An 18,017-nucleotide genomic window follows, 5' to 3' on the forward strand; every position below is an offset into this window, starting at 1 on the left:
CCTGGGTTCGGTCCTCAGCTCCGAAAAAAAAATTAAAAATAAGGGAGGGAGGGGGAGGGGGGGAAGAGGAGGAAGTCAGCTTCCACTCTCTGCTTCCTGACTGTGAATACAGTGTGACCAACTTCCTCAAGCTCCTGATGTCAGGGCTTCCCTAAGGTGGACTACAATTTACATGAACTGAAATAGAACCTTCTTCCTTTCCATTTGTAAATTAATTAAAGTGCCCTGTGATGGTGTCTGAGAGAGGCACGGGCGGGCGGGCAGTCACAGGAGAGGGAGGGTCAGACTTGGACCAGCTGAGAAGTTCCAGCACTAGGGAGATGGGGGGCAGTGATAAGAAGACTCCACATCTGTGGTGAAGACAGAGCCCCATTGTGGATGACCGGGGGAATGAGCCATGCAGCCTGTGGTTGTCTCCCTGTCGCAATGTGCGGTAGGTAAGGGCTGAGTAGCAAAACGAAGGCAGGCTGAGTTCCCAGCTTCTCCCCTTCAGGTAGAAGTCCATGCTCTGTTTGATCTCCCCACCCTGGTTTTCTGTTGCTGTCCAGGCAGGCAGCTTTCTCCTCTAAATGGTATGAGGTGTTGCATCCTCAAGAGACAGCTGCTCACAAGATCTTTGCACGAAAGGAGAGAGATCCATTCTAATAGTGGCACAACGGTCATCAGAGACACAAGAAAAAAAGCCATACGACACCTCCAAATGTTTGCAATCTTCCAGGTACTAAATCTAAAGATATCAGACTGGATGAAATGCTGGATGGGTTGTTCTGAAGGCTAGAAAGAAATGGCTTAATTCAGTCACATATGACCTACCACAGCAAACTGAGAGCCTATAAAAATACCTAGTTAGGCTGGGTGGTGGTGCCACGCATCTTTAATCCCAGCACTCTGAAGGCAGAGACAGGTGGATCTCTGAGTTAAGAGGCCAGCCTGGTCTACAGATTGAGTTCTAGGACAGCCAGGGATGATACACAGAGAAATCCTGTCTCAAGCAAAACAAAACAAAGCCAAAAAACATCAAACACAAAAAATAGCAAAAATCAACCTAGTAAGATCAATAATGAACAGAGATTGAAGCGATGATGACCAGTGACCATGATAACCGATGACCATGATGACCGATGACCGATGAGCATGATGACCGATGAGCATGATGACTGATGACCAGTGACCGATGACTGATGACCATGACGATGATGATGATGACGACGACGACGACGACGACAACGATGACCACAGCAGGCTACTGTCAAGGAAAAGCCTCATACCTGATAGATTCACTGAGTAACAGTGTTTCCAGGGGTTGGAAGTGCAGGTGAATTGCTTAGCATGCAGGATACCCTGGGTTCCATCCCCAGCACTTGGGAAGTAGAGGCAGGAGGATCAGAACTTCCAGCTCATTCACTACTACATAAATGAATTTGACAGCCTGGACTGCATGAGACCTTGTTTATAATAAGACAAGACAAAACAACAACAGAATGCTTCCAAAAGAAATAAAGGGTATGGAGTGGGAATGGAGTCAGTGAAAGGATTTCCACTTTCAAATGATGTAATCTATTGATATTGGTGTTGGTTGTAGGTATAGCCAGAGAGAGAGAGAGAGAATCTCACCAAAATGCTAGCCTCAGTTTCCAAAGGAGCAGAATGGTTCAGCCTTCGTGGGAAAGACTGACACCTAACTAAATCACTCCAACATTCAAACATTATACAAGGTTAATTGGGGCTGGGAAAGGTTCCAGATACCAAAGTTATCTTGCCATTGCTGCCAGTTAGAACAGAAAACCACACAAATCCATCCATTTTGACCATGGCTAGCCACAATCAAAAGTAAGAAAGAACTCCAGGTTTGCCAGGATTGTTTTGGGACCAAGATTAGTGCACCCGCAAGCTCTCATGTAGCACCAAGTGCAGATTCTCTAAAAGAGACATTTCTTCCAGGTTCAAACAGTCTCAAAACAATTTCTCAGCCTTGACTGATTCTCCCATACATAGCAAAGGCTTTGCTGAAACATTTCATTTAAAGCCAGATACAAAGGCTTTACTATACTTTTCACTACACTTATCGATTTTTATTATTTTATTTTTAATTATTCGTTTTCTTCATTCATTTCTTTTATGTGTATAATTGTTCTGCCTGCTAGTATGTCTCTGAACATGCCTGGTATCAGTGGAAGCCAAAAGACAGTTGTGAGCTGCCATGTGGGTGCTGTGAATTGAATCCAGGACCTCTGGAAGAGCGGCCACTGCTCTTAACCACTGAGCTATCTCTCTAGCCCCAATTTCTTTCACTTTTTATGTGTCTTTAAAAACTCCTTAACGAGCTGGAGAGGTGGCTAAGTGGTTAAGAGCACCGACTGCTCTTCTGAGGGTCCTGGCTGCTCTTCCAGAAGACCTGGGTTAAATTTCCAGCACCCACATGGCAGCTCACAGTTGTCTGTAGCTCTACTTCCAGGGGATCTGATATCCTCACACACACAGACAGGCAGGCAAAACACTAATGTACATAAAATAAGAATAAATAGGTCATTTAAATATATTAAAAATAAAAATGGAATAAAAGAAAGGGAGAAAGAAAGAAAGAAAGAAAGAAAGAAAGAAAGAAGGAAAGAAAGAAAATAATGACCAGCTAGCCATCACTGGAAGACATGTTAGAGGGAGTCCTTTGTGCAGAAAGAAATGTGAATCTATATAAAGAAAAACATAGAAATAGCCCCTAAGTATGTATGAGTGGCATAGTCTGTTAGGACTGCTATATAGTATATGTTCACCATAGGCTTATGTTTTTGGGGACTTGGCTGCCAGTGCATGGGCTTCTTCTCAGGATGGGATCGAAGGACTCTTGCCTGTCCATTGGATTCATCTATTCATAGATTCATCGAATGATGATGGCACTATTGGGAGGTACTGAAAAGTAGGAGGCGGGGTCTAATCAGAAGTAGGGAGTCGTCAGGGATGTGATATGGAAGAATTGTTGTTACTGCCAGGGATGGAACCTAGGACCTTGACCATGCCACACAAGCACTCTGCCACTGAGCTGCACCCCAGTCCCACAAAGATGATGTAACTTGTCTCTCTTGTCCCTGCCTCTTCTCTCTTTGCTTTCTGACCTGCCATGAGGCATAGTGGTTTGCCCTACTACATACTCTCTGCTATGATGTTCTGTCTAAATATTTTTTTTTAGTCTTTAAATGTCCTTAAAATACTAGCAAGATAAATATATAAAGTGTAAACAACTAGAATAACAACTATAGTCCATAGGGTGGTGGGTGGGTAGGGGTGGGAATCTCATAGGGTAGGTGTGTTGGTATATGCCTGCAATCCTAGGATGTGAGAGACTCAAGTAGGCAATGACCAGTTTAAGACCAGCCTAGACTACATAGCAAGTTCTAGGCCAGCCTGAAACAGACCAAACAGAACAGAATGGCTGGCAAGATGGCTCAGCAGGGAAGGATGCTTGCCGCCAAGTCTGACAACCTCAATTCAATTCCTAGAATCGAAATGGTTGAAAGGGAACTGACTCTACACATTGTCCTCTGACCTCCACATACATTTGGTGCTGCATGGGCATCTATTTCTAAGCCCCTCTACCCTCCCCACAAAAGTAGTAGACATCAAAAGTTTATAAAACAAGACAAAAATAACACAAAACAATAACCAGTGAGTTTTGGCAGGGGTCAACTGACTGTTGCTTTCAGGTAGTTGTTTGTTCTCCAACACTAACTACAGTGGGGATTGACGTCAAAGCATGGAATTACACAACCTGACTGAGAGAGTAATTCTTCTACACTGAGTGACACGGGGTCCCAGTGGAGATGGAAAGGGTCCAGGTAACCAGAAACACCAATAGAACCATTTGCCTGTGGGCTATGGCAGCTCTGAGCATCAGGAATCAGAATATCACCAAGTGTGTCATTGCCGTCCCCAAGGATACTCTGTGTGTGTGTGTGTGTGTGTGTGTGTGTGTGTGTGTGTGTGTGTGTGTGTGTGCTTTTAATGCAGTTGATAAGGTCAGTTCTACTACATGGTATCAGGCCAGGCTCCAGATGTACTAGAACAACAGAAAGGTTGACCGGAAGGTGGTAATTTCCCTAGCAGCCAGTTCAAGCACAAGGGCCAGCAGGAGGGAAATGCTGTGTGGTCCTCAGAGAGCTCCTTTGGGAATCAGCACTTGGGGGTCAAAAGCATCAAGAAGGGAGGTGGGACAGAAAGTACCACAGAGTACATCTTCACACAGTGCCCCAGGGGGTTTTCTGGGCCCTTCCCACGGACAATGACTTCACTCTGCTGGCAGGGTAGCATGTTCACTATTGCAGAGGCTCAGGAGTGAGGAAGCACAGTCTAATGCATCTCAAAAGAAAAACCAACCTTTCCCCCAAAAGAAAAACCCCAGATAGAGGAAGCTTGTTCCATGAAAAGTGACCTGATCTGTAGTGAATTTGTGCACATTGCTAGAGTATGATCTGAAAGGGCATTATATGTTTAAAAAAATGCTGAACTCCATGTGACCAAGGATGGTAGCTCAAGGACAAAAGAGGGGGCTGGAGAGATGGCTCAGTGGTTAGGAGCACTAACTGCTGCTCTACAGGTCCTGAGTTCAAATCCCAGCAACCACATGGTGGCTCACAAATGTCTGCAATTCCAGTTCCAGGGAATCAACTATCAATGCACATAAAATAAAAATAAATAAATTACTTAAGAAAAAAAGAGCAAGGGGCTGGGGATTTAGCTCAGTGGTAGAGCGCTTACCTAGGAAGCGCAAGGCCCTGGGTTTGGTCCCCAGCTCCGAAAAAAAGAACCAAAAAAAAAAAAAAAAAGAGCAAAATTGGGGAAAAATTCTCAAGGAAAAATTGTTTTGTTTTGTTTTTCGAGACACAATTTCTTTTTTTTTTAATTTATATATTTTTTTCTTTTTTTCAGAGCTGGGGACCGAACCCAGGGCCTTGTGCTTCCTAGGCAAGCGCTCTACCACTGAGCTAAATCCCCAACCCCGAGACACAATTTCTTTATGTATCCTCATCTGTCATGGAACTCACTCGGTAGACCAGGTTAGCTTTGAACTCACAGAGATCTACCTGTCTCTGCCCCCTGGGAGTGCCAGGATTAAAGGCATGGGCCACTTCCAGTCAACTCAAAAGATATTTTTTATAAAGTTACAATTCATACACACTCTATTATAAAAACTAGTCTGTGGTAGCATATTTAAAAACAAAAACAATCAAAATCTTCACTGATGGTGTGAATTTATTGAGCAAGTGTGAAATATGGCAGCTATAATATACTCTGAAAAGGGAGTATATTTTTTTATTAGTTTGTCTCACCAAACTGTAGCCAGGAGAATTGAAGAAATTACAAAATCTATCAAGAGAAATCTGGAAAACAGTCATTAATATTCCACCTTATGCTTTACTAACAGACGCTCCTGCTGATGAATATGTCATTGGAGAAATCACTTCCTCAAAGCTGGCATAATGGCTCAATGGGCGACCTGAGATTCATCCCCAGGATCCCCTTAGAGAAAGGAAGAACAGACTTTCACAAGTGGTCCTCTCACTCCACATACACACCCTGGCTTACCCGTGTGTGTGTGTGTGTGTGTGTGTGTGTGTGTGTGTGCGCGCGCGTGTGTGTTTCCTCCACCCTATACCATAAATAAATTATAAACGTGTTAAAAATGGTTTCTGAAAAAAAAATGGCTTCTGTGGTGCTTTGAATGAGAATGGCCCCATAGGCTCATATACTTGAATGGTTGGTCCCCAGTCCGTGGAACTGTTTGATGGATTTGGAGATGTGGGCTTGTTGAAGGAGGTGTGTCATTGGGAGGGGGGGCTTGGAGGTTTTTAAGTTATTTGCTTATGTGTGTTGACATTTTGTCTGCATGTATATTTATATGAGGGTATCGGATCCTCTGCAGCTGGAGTTACAGACAGTTGTGCATGCTGGGAATTGGATCGAGGTCCTCTGGAAGAGCAGCCACTGCTCATAGCCTTTGAGCCATCTGTCTAGCCCCAGGCCTTGAGGTTTAAAAGCATATGCAAGGCTACTCAGCCTGCCCCACCTCTCACTCTGCTGCTTGTGGATCAAGATGTAAGCTCTCAACTACAACTCTAGCACCATGTCTGCTGTCATGCTCCCTGTCACGGTATTTATGGACTATTCCTCTTAAACTGTAAGCAAGCCCCAGGTATATGCTTTCTTTAATAAGACACCTTGGTCATGGTGTTTTTCCCAGCAGTAGAAAAGTAACTAAGACGACAACTTTAACCCAGGCATGGTGCTACATACCGTGAATCCCAACACTTAGGAAGCAGAGTTAGGTCTCTGAGTCTGAGGGTAGCTTGTTCTACATAGCAAGTTCCAAGACAGGCAGGACAAGATAGAGAGAACTTGTCTCAAACACAAAACAATCAGACAGGATTTCTTTAGTGCCATTAAAAGGCATAACTAAATCAAGAGATTTATACAAGGCTATAAAGTTAAAGTGATGTTTTTTGCCCTTTGGCCACATATCTGGTACAAGGAGTGATGGTGCCCCAGTGATAAAATAGACTGTAACTGACACCAAGATCCATGTGTAATGTAGTATCAGAGTCTTTAAGAAATTTCAAAAGCATTAAAAAGTACCCTGTCTTGAAAAAAAAAGTCTGAGAACTGCAAGGATAAATGAATGCTTGTAATTCATTCTGTTTTCATTCTCTCGACTTAATTAATAGAGCAAGTTGACAGAAAATCAGCACAGCCATAGGACACTTCAACAACATAATCAATACGTTTGACCCTTAGATAATTATAAAACATTCCAGGGGTTGGGGATTTAGCTCAGTGGTAAAGCGCTTGCCTAGGAAGCGCAAGGCCCTGGGTTCGGTCCCCAGCTCCGAAAAAAAAAAAAAAAAACCATAAAACATTCCATCCAAAAATAGCAAAATAGAGAACATTTGCCAAGTTAGCCATATTATGTGTCATAAAAATCAGTTTCAATAAATACAAGCTGGACACTAAAACCTGCAAAGCATCGCTGAGATAAATGGAGGTCAATTCAGTAGCCAATGATCTTAGACACTGAGCCCCTATACACTATTTAGACATTTCAAATTACATTTATTAATTTGTTTATTTGGTGTGTACATATATGTGCATGCCTCTGTGTGTGTCAAATTGAGGTCTATGGCATATATGTGTAAGACATAGGACAAGTTTCTGGACTGGATTCTCTCTGTCCACCATATGAGATATGGGGATTAAAATCAGGTTATAAGGCTTGGTGGCAAGTGCCTTGACCTACTGACCCATTTCAACAGCCTTATATATTATTAAACATGGCACATTTGTCTTTTTTGTTGTTACTCTTTTTGTTTTTGAGGGATACATTAAAATTAAACACTTAATGTAATTGTGTGTGTGTGTGTGTGCGCGCACGCGTGCGTGTCTGTGCACACGCACACGCTAATGCATGCCATAGTGCACTGTGGGGGTCTGGAATACTTTCGGGAGTCAGTTCTCTCCTTCCATGATGTGATTCCCACGGATCAAAATCAAGTCATCAGGCTTGGCAGCAAGAACTGTTACCTACAAAGCCATTCCAACCACCTCTAATCTCTATAATAAAAAATCCCAGCAAGCTTTTCCATAGAAACAGACAAAGTCATTGTGCATCTTAAACAGAAGTGTGAAGGACTTAAAATAGCCAAAACAGCTTTGGAAAATAAAAACAAAAACGACTAAAACTACCTGATTTCAAACTCTATAAAGCTACAGTTACTAAGACGATATAAGATAGATGTCAAAATATACCATTAGATGGGTGTAATAGATTACAGGCTAGGAACAGACCTATACATATAAGAACACATGTTTTTTTTTTTTTACAAAGATACAAGATAAATGAGTGGAAAAAAGATAATCTTTCAAAAAATTGTGTTTGCAAAAACAATTATCTGGGTTCATTCCTCACACAACTAATAAAAATAGAACCAAAATCCTTTAGGCCTAAATATACTAGCTATTCACCTTCCATAAGAAAAGATGAGACAAGAATGTATGGGTTCTGAGTTAGGCACTTATTACCTAGAAATGACACCAACAGCTCTATCAAAATAGCAGAAGAAAAAAAATTAATAGGTTGTGGGTTTTTTCCTAATAGGATCGACAACTTAAATTCCATCCTACTTAAAACCTCTTCTTGGACTAGTCAAAGAGAAGCATTCCTATAATCCTAGAGGCACTCTAGAGGCAGAGGCAGGAGGATCTCTGTGAGTTCAAAACCAGCCTGATCTCCACATCGAGTTCCAGGCCAGCAGAACTACACAGTGAGACCTACCTCATCTCAAAGAAAAAAATCCTTTCAAATGACACTGTTTTCCTGGTAAAAAATGAAGATCTACAGACTTGGAACAAATACTGGCAGCTGGAGTCACAGGCAGTTGTGAGCTGCCTGACAGGTGCTGGGACTGAACTTGGCCCTTCCACAAGAACAGAAGCACTTTTAACTGCAGAACCATCTCTTTAGGCCCTTTAGGAGAATATTTTTAAAAGTCTCATAACTCAAGAATAAGAAAACAACCCAGCAAATAACATACAGAAATGAACTTAAATGGGATTCCATACCTGAACTGTTAGGAAGACGCATAGGAGAAAAAACCTGTTTCAGTGACAGACAAACAGTTCTTAGACACAATACTAACACTAGTACCCGCGATGGGCATGATGGCGTACAACTCTAATTCCTATACTTGGGAGGCAGGCACAGGTGGGTTCCTGTGAGTTGAAGGCTGGCCTGTTAGTGAGTCAGTGAGTTCCAGAACAATGACCATAGGGAAACATTTGTCTCAAAAGAAAAACAAATAGAGCACATGTGCGTGAGCGTGAGCGTGCGCGTGCGCGCGCGCGCGCACACGCGCACACACACACACACACACACACACACACATCCATAAATCAGGTGGAGTAGCACGTGACTGTAATTCCAGAGTTTGGGAGTCTGAGGCAAGAAAATTTCCAGGAGTTCAGACTAGCCTGAACTACAGAATAACCTATCATATACATAAATGTAAGTATTCTTGACTAAAAGCAGGACTTGTATCTATGGTATATAAAGAATATTCTAAACTAAAATATAAAAAGTTTTAAAAGATACTGTATGTTTCCTGTGGTCTAATGTGATGGCTAACGTGTTTTAAGTCTAAATTACTATGATTAAGAATCTATAAAACAAAAACCTCTCTAACCTATAAGCCCCGCTTGCCCAAAGACAGATAACTCTAGAATGTTGGGGGCTGTCGATGTACAAGCTTGGCTGCCCAACTGCATAGGATGTGTGGTTGATTACACAGAGTCAGGATTTACATAGGCCAGAAGGAAGTCAAAATGTATGATAGCCTCTGATTATACAGAGACTGGAAGGATTTAAGTTTTGCCTTTACAAGTCCCTGACTAATATAATTTGTCTGATGCTCTGAATAAAGTGTAAGGATGTTGTGTATTGGGGTTACAAACAGTTGTCAGTTGCTATGTGAGGGCTGGATATTGAACTCAGGTCCTCTGGAAGAGCAAATAGTGTTCTTAACCACTGAGCCATTTCTCTAGTCCCCTTATTAGCTTTTGAAACAGCAGTGTGTATATGTGTGTTCATGTACGGAGGTCAGGTCAAGACACTTGAGTGTTGACAAGCTATCTGGCTCTTACATTTCTGGGAGATCTTTTTCTGCCTTCCATCTGGACACAGATATGCTGGGACTCCAGACATGCCTCCACTGCATCCAGCTTGTATTGGGTTCTGGAGCGCGAAATTTTAGCCATTATGCTTGCACAGTAGGCTTGTGTGGCGAGCACTTTTACACACTGAGCTATCCTCTCAGCCCAAGTTCATTAACTCTTAGAGAACCTTTGTACCCAGGTATGAGGATGCATTTCCTTTGTCTACCTTGTGAGGAAATCGACTTTAAGTTCTCCCTCCTGAAAGCATATATTACAGTAACAGGTGTCGTTATCTCACGTCACCCTGAACCTCCAAGCATCTTCATCTGAAGGATTTAAATCTTTAGCTATCATAAAACCAGAGCAACAGCTCCTATCTGCCTGTTAATCTCCTTTCTCTCCCATTCCTGCATGAAATATATTCCCAGATTTTGTAATATAACTTAATTTTCATCAGCACTGTGAAGAACTGGCTGGAGAGATCGCCCAGCAATTAAAGGATAGGCTCACAAGCAGAAGTACAGAATTGTAAAGGACAAATGAGCCAGGTAAGAATTCCTTCCTTTGGGTTGGGGATTTAGCTCAGTGGTAGAGCGCTTACCTAGGAAGCGCAAGGCCCTGGGTTCGATTCCCCAGATCCGAAAAAAAGAACCAAAAAAAAAAAAAAAAAAAGAATTCCTTCCTTTTGTTTGTTCAAGCCCTGACCATTCCTAATAGCTTCTGTTGCCTGGTGCACCAATGCAGCTCAACAAAAAGGACACACACACACACACACACACACACACACACACACACACACACACAACCCTGTCATACTCCTAAGTTGAGTCAGCTGACATCTTCTCTTTGGTTTCCCATTTTAACATTCAAGTTATTCAACTGCAGCTTTCTTAGACAAGCTCCTACTCAGAGGGATTTGCATTTCCTTTAAAATGTTTATGATTTCTTTATTTACTACTTCACGTGTATGTGTGGGTTAGGAGTGTACCATGGCACATGTATGAAGGACAGCTTTTAGAAACTGGTTCTCTTCTCCCACCATGTGGATCCTCGGGCTTGGCAGCAAGCACCTTTACTCACTGTGGCATCTTCTCAACGCTGTTAGCTTTCTTTTTTTTTTTTTAAAGATTTATTTATTATTTATTATATATGAGTACACTGTAGCTGTCTTCAGATACACCAGAAGAGGGCATCGGATCTCTTTACAGATGGTTGTGAACCACCATGTGGTTGCTGGGAATTGAACTCAGGACCTCTGGAAGAGCAGTCGGGTGCTCTTAACCACTGAGCCATCTCTCCAGCCCAGCTTTCTTTTATAAATAGGATTTATCTGTACAACAAAACTAATGCTGTTTTATCCCTCTGCAGTACAAATGTAAAAGCCAGGAGTAGTGGCACATGCCTTTGAATTCCAGCACTTGGGAAGCAGAGGCAAGTGGATCTCTGTGAGTCCAAGATCAGGCTGGCCAGTCAGGGTTACACAGTGAGATTCTGTCTCAAATTTAAAAAGACAAAGAGAAGCTGGGGTGAAGCTCAGTGATAACAGTATCTGGCTAGCAAGTACAAGGTCCTAGAGGTCATCTCCAGCAAAACACACACACACACACACACACACACACACACACACCCATGTCACCCATGCCTGTGCTGGCGCTGTGACTCAGTGGGTAAAGGTGCTTTTGATGAAAGCCTGACAACCAGAGCTCAACCCCCACGATGAACATAAAAATGGAAGGAGAGAGCTGACTCCATAAAGTTGTCCTTTGACTTCCATACATGTACTATGATGCAATCCTCCTCTACCCCACAACAATAATAGGTAGAATATTTCAAAAAAAAAAAAGAACACACTCAGTGAGAGAGAGAGAGAGAGAGAGAGAGAGAGAGAGAGAGAGAGAGAGAGAGAGGCAAACATCAGGAGTTATGCTACCCACAGTGTCACTGTTGATGTAGAAAGGTACTCAGGGCAGCAGTAGCACATTGTGGACCCAGGACGACAGCAACTGCACACTGACAAAAAGCATAGAAAGCTGAATAAGAGCAGGAACCACGGTTGTAAGGACTCCAACAGGCCAGTGGTAATGTTCCATGAAGAAGCATCTTCTTGTATGGGGTCATTCAGCTAAAGCATGTTTTGGGGATAAAGGCCTACACTGAACAGAATTGTTCGCTAATCTGGACTGAATGGGACCATGACAATAGAGACAAACAGATCCAGGGTAACTAGGGTAAGGAAACAGTCTGGGCCTCTTGGAATCAAACAGAACCCTTGCTTGCTGGGCTACCAGCATCTACTAGGCATTTACTGAAACGGGCTCACAACTGAAATATGTACCTTTCATAGCTCTGAAGCCTTTTGCAAGGACATGAGAGACATCAAAAGAAGACCTAGGTCATCTGTAAGCCTGAGTGGAAGAACAGGATCCAGCTTTGATCTTTGCAAGCCAATAAACGGCTTGCCCAGTCTCCTTTGTACTCAGCAGTCTCTTCTACTTTTTATATCTGATTCTGAGTTTCCATGCTTTCTTAGTTACTTGCCTTCCGTTGTCTTTGAAAATGTTGCTGCTCATACAGCTGAGTGGTACATTATCACTTTCGTAATAGCTCGGCTGTAGATAACATCTCTGACATGTGAGTCAGGATGATAATGGTTGCCTAGGTTACTCTTTGGAGACTTGAAGGCTGGCTTTATTTTATCTTTGGTTATTGTTTTCCCCATGAAAACCTGTGGACTCTTCTTTTGGGTCTGAACAGGTGTCTGATGGGTGACCTTTTGACATCAGGAGGCTGAAACCTCCATCCTCCGTGCATGGTGTCGCGGCTATCTTCTGAGCACACATTCTATGGAGAGCCAAAGAGACTGAGTACATGTACAGGCCACTGATCCCTTCACCTCCAACCACCCTCCTTCATACCTTCAACTACCCTGCTCCTTTGCCCTGTCACTGGGAGGAAGATTTGAGGCTTGAGTCGCCCATGTTTACTTGGCAACCTCGCAGATGCGTTCTTTGTCTTTTGCAAACTCGTTGTTTCTATAACTGCACGCCTCCAACAAACAGAGCCTGATTTGGTACCAAGAAAATAAGCCACCATATTTTAGGAGAGTTCACAGCAACAGGAGACACTTTCCAGCCATGAAGTTTGAAAATTCATTCCTATGTTCTAAATCATAGACATTTTAAACTTATTTGACAATGGGAAGTACATCAGAACAAAGGACAAAAGCCACATGTCCATTTCTTGTTCCCTTTTCCCCCCTCATAAAATGGTTATTCAGAATTTACTCTGCAATACAATGGTGACAAATTAAAATCTTAAGAAGCTGCCACGCGGGGTTGGGGATTTAGCTCAGTGGTAGAGCGCTTGCCTAGCAAGCACAAGGCCCTGGGTTCGGTCCCCAGCTCTGAAAAAAAAGAAAAAAGAAAAAAAAAAAAGAAGCTGCCACGCCTTAACATTCTGTTGTGTATTATATGCAGCACTGACCCATGGAAAGGCACAGCTTTATCTCCGACTAGCAGAGTTCAAATCTCTCCATTCTCCTTCATGAGCATGGGATCAGCACTGCTCAGGCAGTCCAGAGGAATAAAGACTTGTACTTTCATATGAACACAAGACCAAGGGCGCCGGTTATATTGTCATACATTCACAGCATATAAGAAAATACACATGCAGGGAAGTGAAGGGTTAACAAGAATCTATTCATGAGTCATAGGAACACATGTACAAAACAAGGCTAAGCAAATGAAAGGGGACACAAACCAGCTTTTTCTTTGGAGCTTTTAACTGTACCCTGTGCACATATATTGAGGGGACAAAGGACCACCAACATGCACCAAGACAGGATAGAAATCCTGCATTGTATTCATTTCTTTTGTTTCTCAAGCCAAGGTTTTCCCTGTATAGCCTTGGCTGTCTCAGAACTTGCTCTGTAGGTTAGGCTGGCCTGAAACTCAAGAGATCCAGCTGCTTCTGCCTCCCAGTGCTTGAATTAAAGGTGTGGCCACCATACCCAACTGTATTCATTTTTTAGACATATTTAAGATGAGGCTTTGAGCTGGGCATCCCTTTAATCCTAGCACTTGGGAGGTAGAAGTAGGTGAGTCTCTGTGAATTTGAGACCAGTTACAAAGTGGGACCCTGTCTCAAAACAAATCATATGTTGAACAAAGAGGGGAAGCTTAGAAGTAACACATTGAGTGAGAACAAACATTAAAATGCAGTGCTAGTGAGATGGTTTGGTGGGTAAAGACACTGACCCCAAGCCTGATGACCTGAGCTCCATCCCTCTGACCCACATGATGGAAGGCAAGAAACAGCCTCTTGAAGTTGTCCTCTGGTCGTCATACGATTGCTGTAGCATGCACACCCTCAGCCCCCACACTAAATTTATGTTAAAAAATAAGGTATGATCATTTGAATGGCTCCTATAGGCTCATAGATTTGAATGCTTACTTACCAGGGAGTGGCACTGTTTGAAAGGATTAGGATGTGTGGCCTTGTTGGATGTAGTGTGTCACTGGGAATAGGCTTTGAGATTCCAAAGGCCTATGCCAGGCCCAATCTCTTGGCAGGCAGATTAGGATGCAGAACTCTCAGCTAGTAAGCCAGCTCCTATTAAATGCTTCCTCTTACAAGAGTTGCCTTGGTCATGGTGTCTCTTCATAGCAATAGAACAGTGACTAAGATATAGAGGGTTGGAGGAATTGCTCAGTTGTTAAGAGCACATTCTGCTCTTAAAGAGAGGAAAGAAATGTCAAGCCCAACCCCATGTCAAACAGGCAGATCTCTGTGAGGTTGAGGCTACCTGGTCTATATAGAGTTATAGGACAGCCAGGGCTAGTACTGAAACCCTGTCTGAAAAAAATAAAGAAAAAATTAAATCACTAGTAGCACTTGGTCATATCAATAGATAAATGAAAACATATAACACTCATGTTTATATATATATATATGTATATATATAATTTATGTGTTTATATTAATTTGTTTTTAAGGTTTTCTTTTTTTTGTTTTGAGAGAGGGTCTTTACAATTTATTTTTTTTATTTGTTTTTTTAAAACATGTGTTTACTAAGATTCTGGCAATAGCTTTATGTAACAAGATACAGCATACCAGGCCTGCCACTCAACTTGTTTGTGGTAAGTCTCAGCTTCAATATGAAGCCGTTAAAAACAAAGACCAAAAGTCCTGCTTTTTACATGCTAAATATCTTGAAAGTGTGCCATTAAACAGTTATGAACTTAAGACAGCAAGAGTTAGTTAAAAGCTAAACACTGCAGCCTAAACAAAGTTTATACAAAACATGAAGTGTCTATCACTGGCTACGTAGAAATCCCGACTGGTTAAAACTTGTGTAACACATGCGCTTTACAACTGTCAGCTGTCCAGCTCAGAAAGTACCAGTGTCTAGTAAACCATCCCTCTCCAAAGCCAAAGTGTAGTCAAAATGAATTCAAATGTCGCAACACTAAAAACATTCAGTTATTACTGATGTGGAGGCAATTCCAGAGCTTTGGGGGCTTTCTCAGGCTGCAAAGGGCCGGGTACGTCTGGTTCATTCCAAGCAGCATATGACAAAGTCTAAGGATGTCATTAACCTCAGTCAGGGCAGGACCGATGGTGCCCAGCTCTGCCCTCCCAGGAAGCATGGCTACTGTGTCAGTAGGATGTGTGAGATCAAAGGCACGCTGTTCTGGTAGCTAAAGAGATAGCAAACCACCCCCTCTTTAAAAGCTCCTTCCCCAAGCAAATCAAAGCATACGTGGGGAAAAATTAAAATATACTTATCCACAGAGTAAGGATTTTGAAATATTAATGTAATCCCTACTTTGAAAATTTTTACTAGAGTCATCTCATTATTTCTGGTTACATCTTAAAATATGGATCCAGATTCAGTTCCTGTTGAATTATTCTTAAGTACTTCTAGTAAAAAACATTAGCTTTTATTCCAAGTATCTTAGCCACTAGTATGACTGCAAAGTACTATCTCCCAGAGTCACCAAGCACTGGAAGAGGGAAAGGTGTTCAAGCAGCAGGCAACATCCATGGCCCTTCACACAGCGGAATCCAAGTGGTTACTGACTAGTCCAAGACAAGTCTAAAAACAAGGGGATTCATGCACGTTACTAAGTAAGTCATAATCTTCACAGTTGAGAGCTCCTTCGACATCGCACTCTGTGAGGACCCTGGTCTTCTGGATGCTACGGCGAGTCTGAGCTTGCACTGGCAGCCTTCTTTTTCTTCTTCTTGCTGTGTTTCTTATGCTTCCTTCTCTTTTTAGCTTTGTCTGTTGTTCTCTCTCGCTCTTCACCGCTTTTCTTCTTTTTCGCTTGCACCTCTGCACAGTCTGACTCTGACAATGAGTCAGACAATAAAGGCTTATCCTCATACATCTTTCTCTTTTTGCTGACTCGCTTTTCTCTTTCAGTTACATCCCTTGACTTCTTTTTTGAACCATCCTTGCTGTCTGAGTCTGAATCCGACGCGGAGGTCTCGCGAGACTTATGGCAATGGCTCTTCTTTTTCTTCCTTCTTTTTGTTTGCTTTTTATCCTCATCCTCAGAATCTGAAGAACTGCTGGACGAATCAGAGCTCGATGAAGAAGAAGATGAATACCTACCAGATTTCTTCTTTTCTTTTTTCTTTTTCTGTCGTTTTTTGGATGAGCTCTCATTTCCACTTAATACTTTTTCTCTATGTTTTTCTAGTTCTTTCTTCCAATTCTCATTCATTTTCTCTTCAAACTCAGCCAAAGCCTTGGAGCCCTTCTTTTTCTTTTCCAGCTGCTCCTTCACTTCCTCCCAGGTAGGCCTTGGTCGATTCAGATAATCCTGGATTGTTGGTCCTGAAGACTGGATTGGACCCCTTGACCGAGCCATTGCTATTGGATTCATGTAGGCCACGCGATTGTCTCGCTTCCTCATGGTAGCCGGCCGAAGGCGCGAAGGCGCGTGAGGCCACAGAGAGAGCAGGCCGGAGAAGGAGCCGAAGCGCCGCCGCCCCCCGCCCCCTCCCCCGCCGTAAATCCGGGTCTTTACAATTTCAAAGCCTTCCTCTTGTGACGCACTTTCTCCAATAAGGCCACACCTCCTAAACCTCCCAAACACCATCACTTGGGGACCAGGTGTTCAAACATCTGAGCCTATGGAGGATAATTCTCATTCAAACCCCACAAACCAGACAAACCCTGTATGTCTGTAAATGTATGGAACAAGTGTGCCAGTGCCCAAGGAGGAGGATGCTGGATCCCCTGGCACTAGAGTTACCCATTAATTGTGAGCTATGGGTGCTGTTGATCCCGAAAGAGTGGGAAGCATTCAGTAAACTGCTTACCTTGCAGTGCTCATGGACCTGAATACAATCCTCAGAACCCATATTTAAAAAACCCTGGGTGTGGCGAGACATGATGGGGCACACCTTTAATCCTAGCACTGAAGAGGCAGCGATCTTGAGCCAGTCTGGTCTATATAGCAAGTTCCAGGCCAGCTGGGCTAGCTACATGGTGAGACCCTATTGTAACAAAACAAAACTCTATAAAAGCAGGCCATGGTGGCTCATGCTTGTAATTCCAATGTTGGGGAGGAAGAACCAGACAAATCCCTGGGCTCATTGCCAGACACTCTCCTTATAAAGACGCAGGCTGGAGAGATGCAGCCAGGGAAAAGGTACTTGTCGCCAAGTCTGATGACCTGAGTTTAATCCCCAGGGCCTATGTGTTAGAAAGAGAAAACCAACTTCTTGAGGTTGTCTTCTGACCTCCACATATGTCCTGTGACATGAGTGATCTCCCTACCCCCTCATGCATTTTAAGTAAAAATGTTTAAAGAGCTAGCAGTCATCGGAGTAGGTGTCACCCTATTCCACTACGATTTTATCTTAACTGAATGACATCTATAAAAACCTATTTCCAACTGTGGTGGACATATTTTGAGGAGACAACATATGATTTTCTACTGCTGTACAAAAAAAATCACCACAGACTCAGCAAGTAAAACGATGATTAGGCTCCAGTTTACTAGGTCACAAGTCCAGACAGGCTCAGACGATTTCTCTGCTTCGGATTTTACAAGGCTGAAATCTATTTGCCAGTAAATGTTAGCTCTAGTCTAGTTGCTATGAGTCAGTCTCAGAGACTGTTTGGGCTAAGTGAGACATTGTCTGGGAAAAAAACAGGCTAAAAACAAATGACCAGGAAAAAAGGGCTAGAGAGATGGCTCCTCCAGAAAACCTGGGTTTAATTCCCAGCACGCACATGGCATCTCATAACTGGTTGCAACTCTAGTTATCGGGTATCCTGTTTTGAGTTACATGGGATGATCAAAGAA

At 42.7% G+C, this 18,017-nt stretch overlaps 1 protein-coding gene across 1 annotated transcript; it reads right to left on the reverse strand.

Annotated features, from left to right (window-relative positions):
* Positions 1–15,613: 15,613 nt before the first annotated feature.
* Fam133bl1 (family with sequence similarity 133, member B like 1) lies at positions 15,614–16,665 on the reverse strand. Its single transcript, XM_087600940.1, has one exon. It carries the CDS (start codon positions 16,614–16,616, stop codon positions 15,894–15,896), a length of 723 nt encoding a protein of 240 aa, XP_087457066.1. The 5' UTR covers positions 16,617–16,665; the 3' UTR covers positions 15,614–15,893.
* Between the last annotated feature and the right edge of the window lie 1,352 nt (positions 16,666–18,017).

Source organism: Rattus norvegicus, chromosome X (genome assembly GCF_021556685.1).
Source record: "Rattus norvegicus strain SHRSP/BbbUtx chromosome X, alternate assembly SHRSP_T2T, whole genome shotgun sequence".
Classification (NCBI taxonomy): Eukaryota; Metazoa; Chordata; class Mammalia; order Rodentia; family Muridae; genus Rattus; species Rattus norvegicus.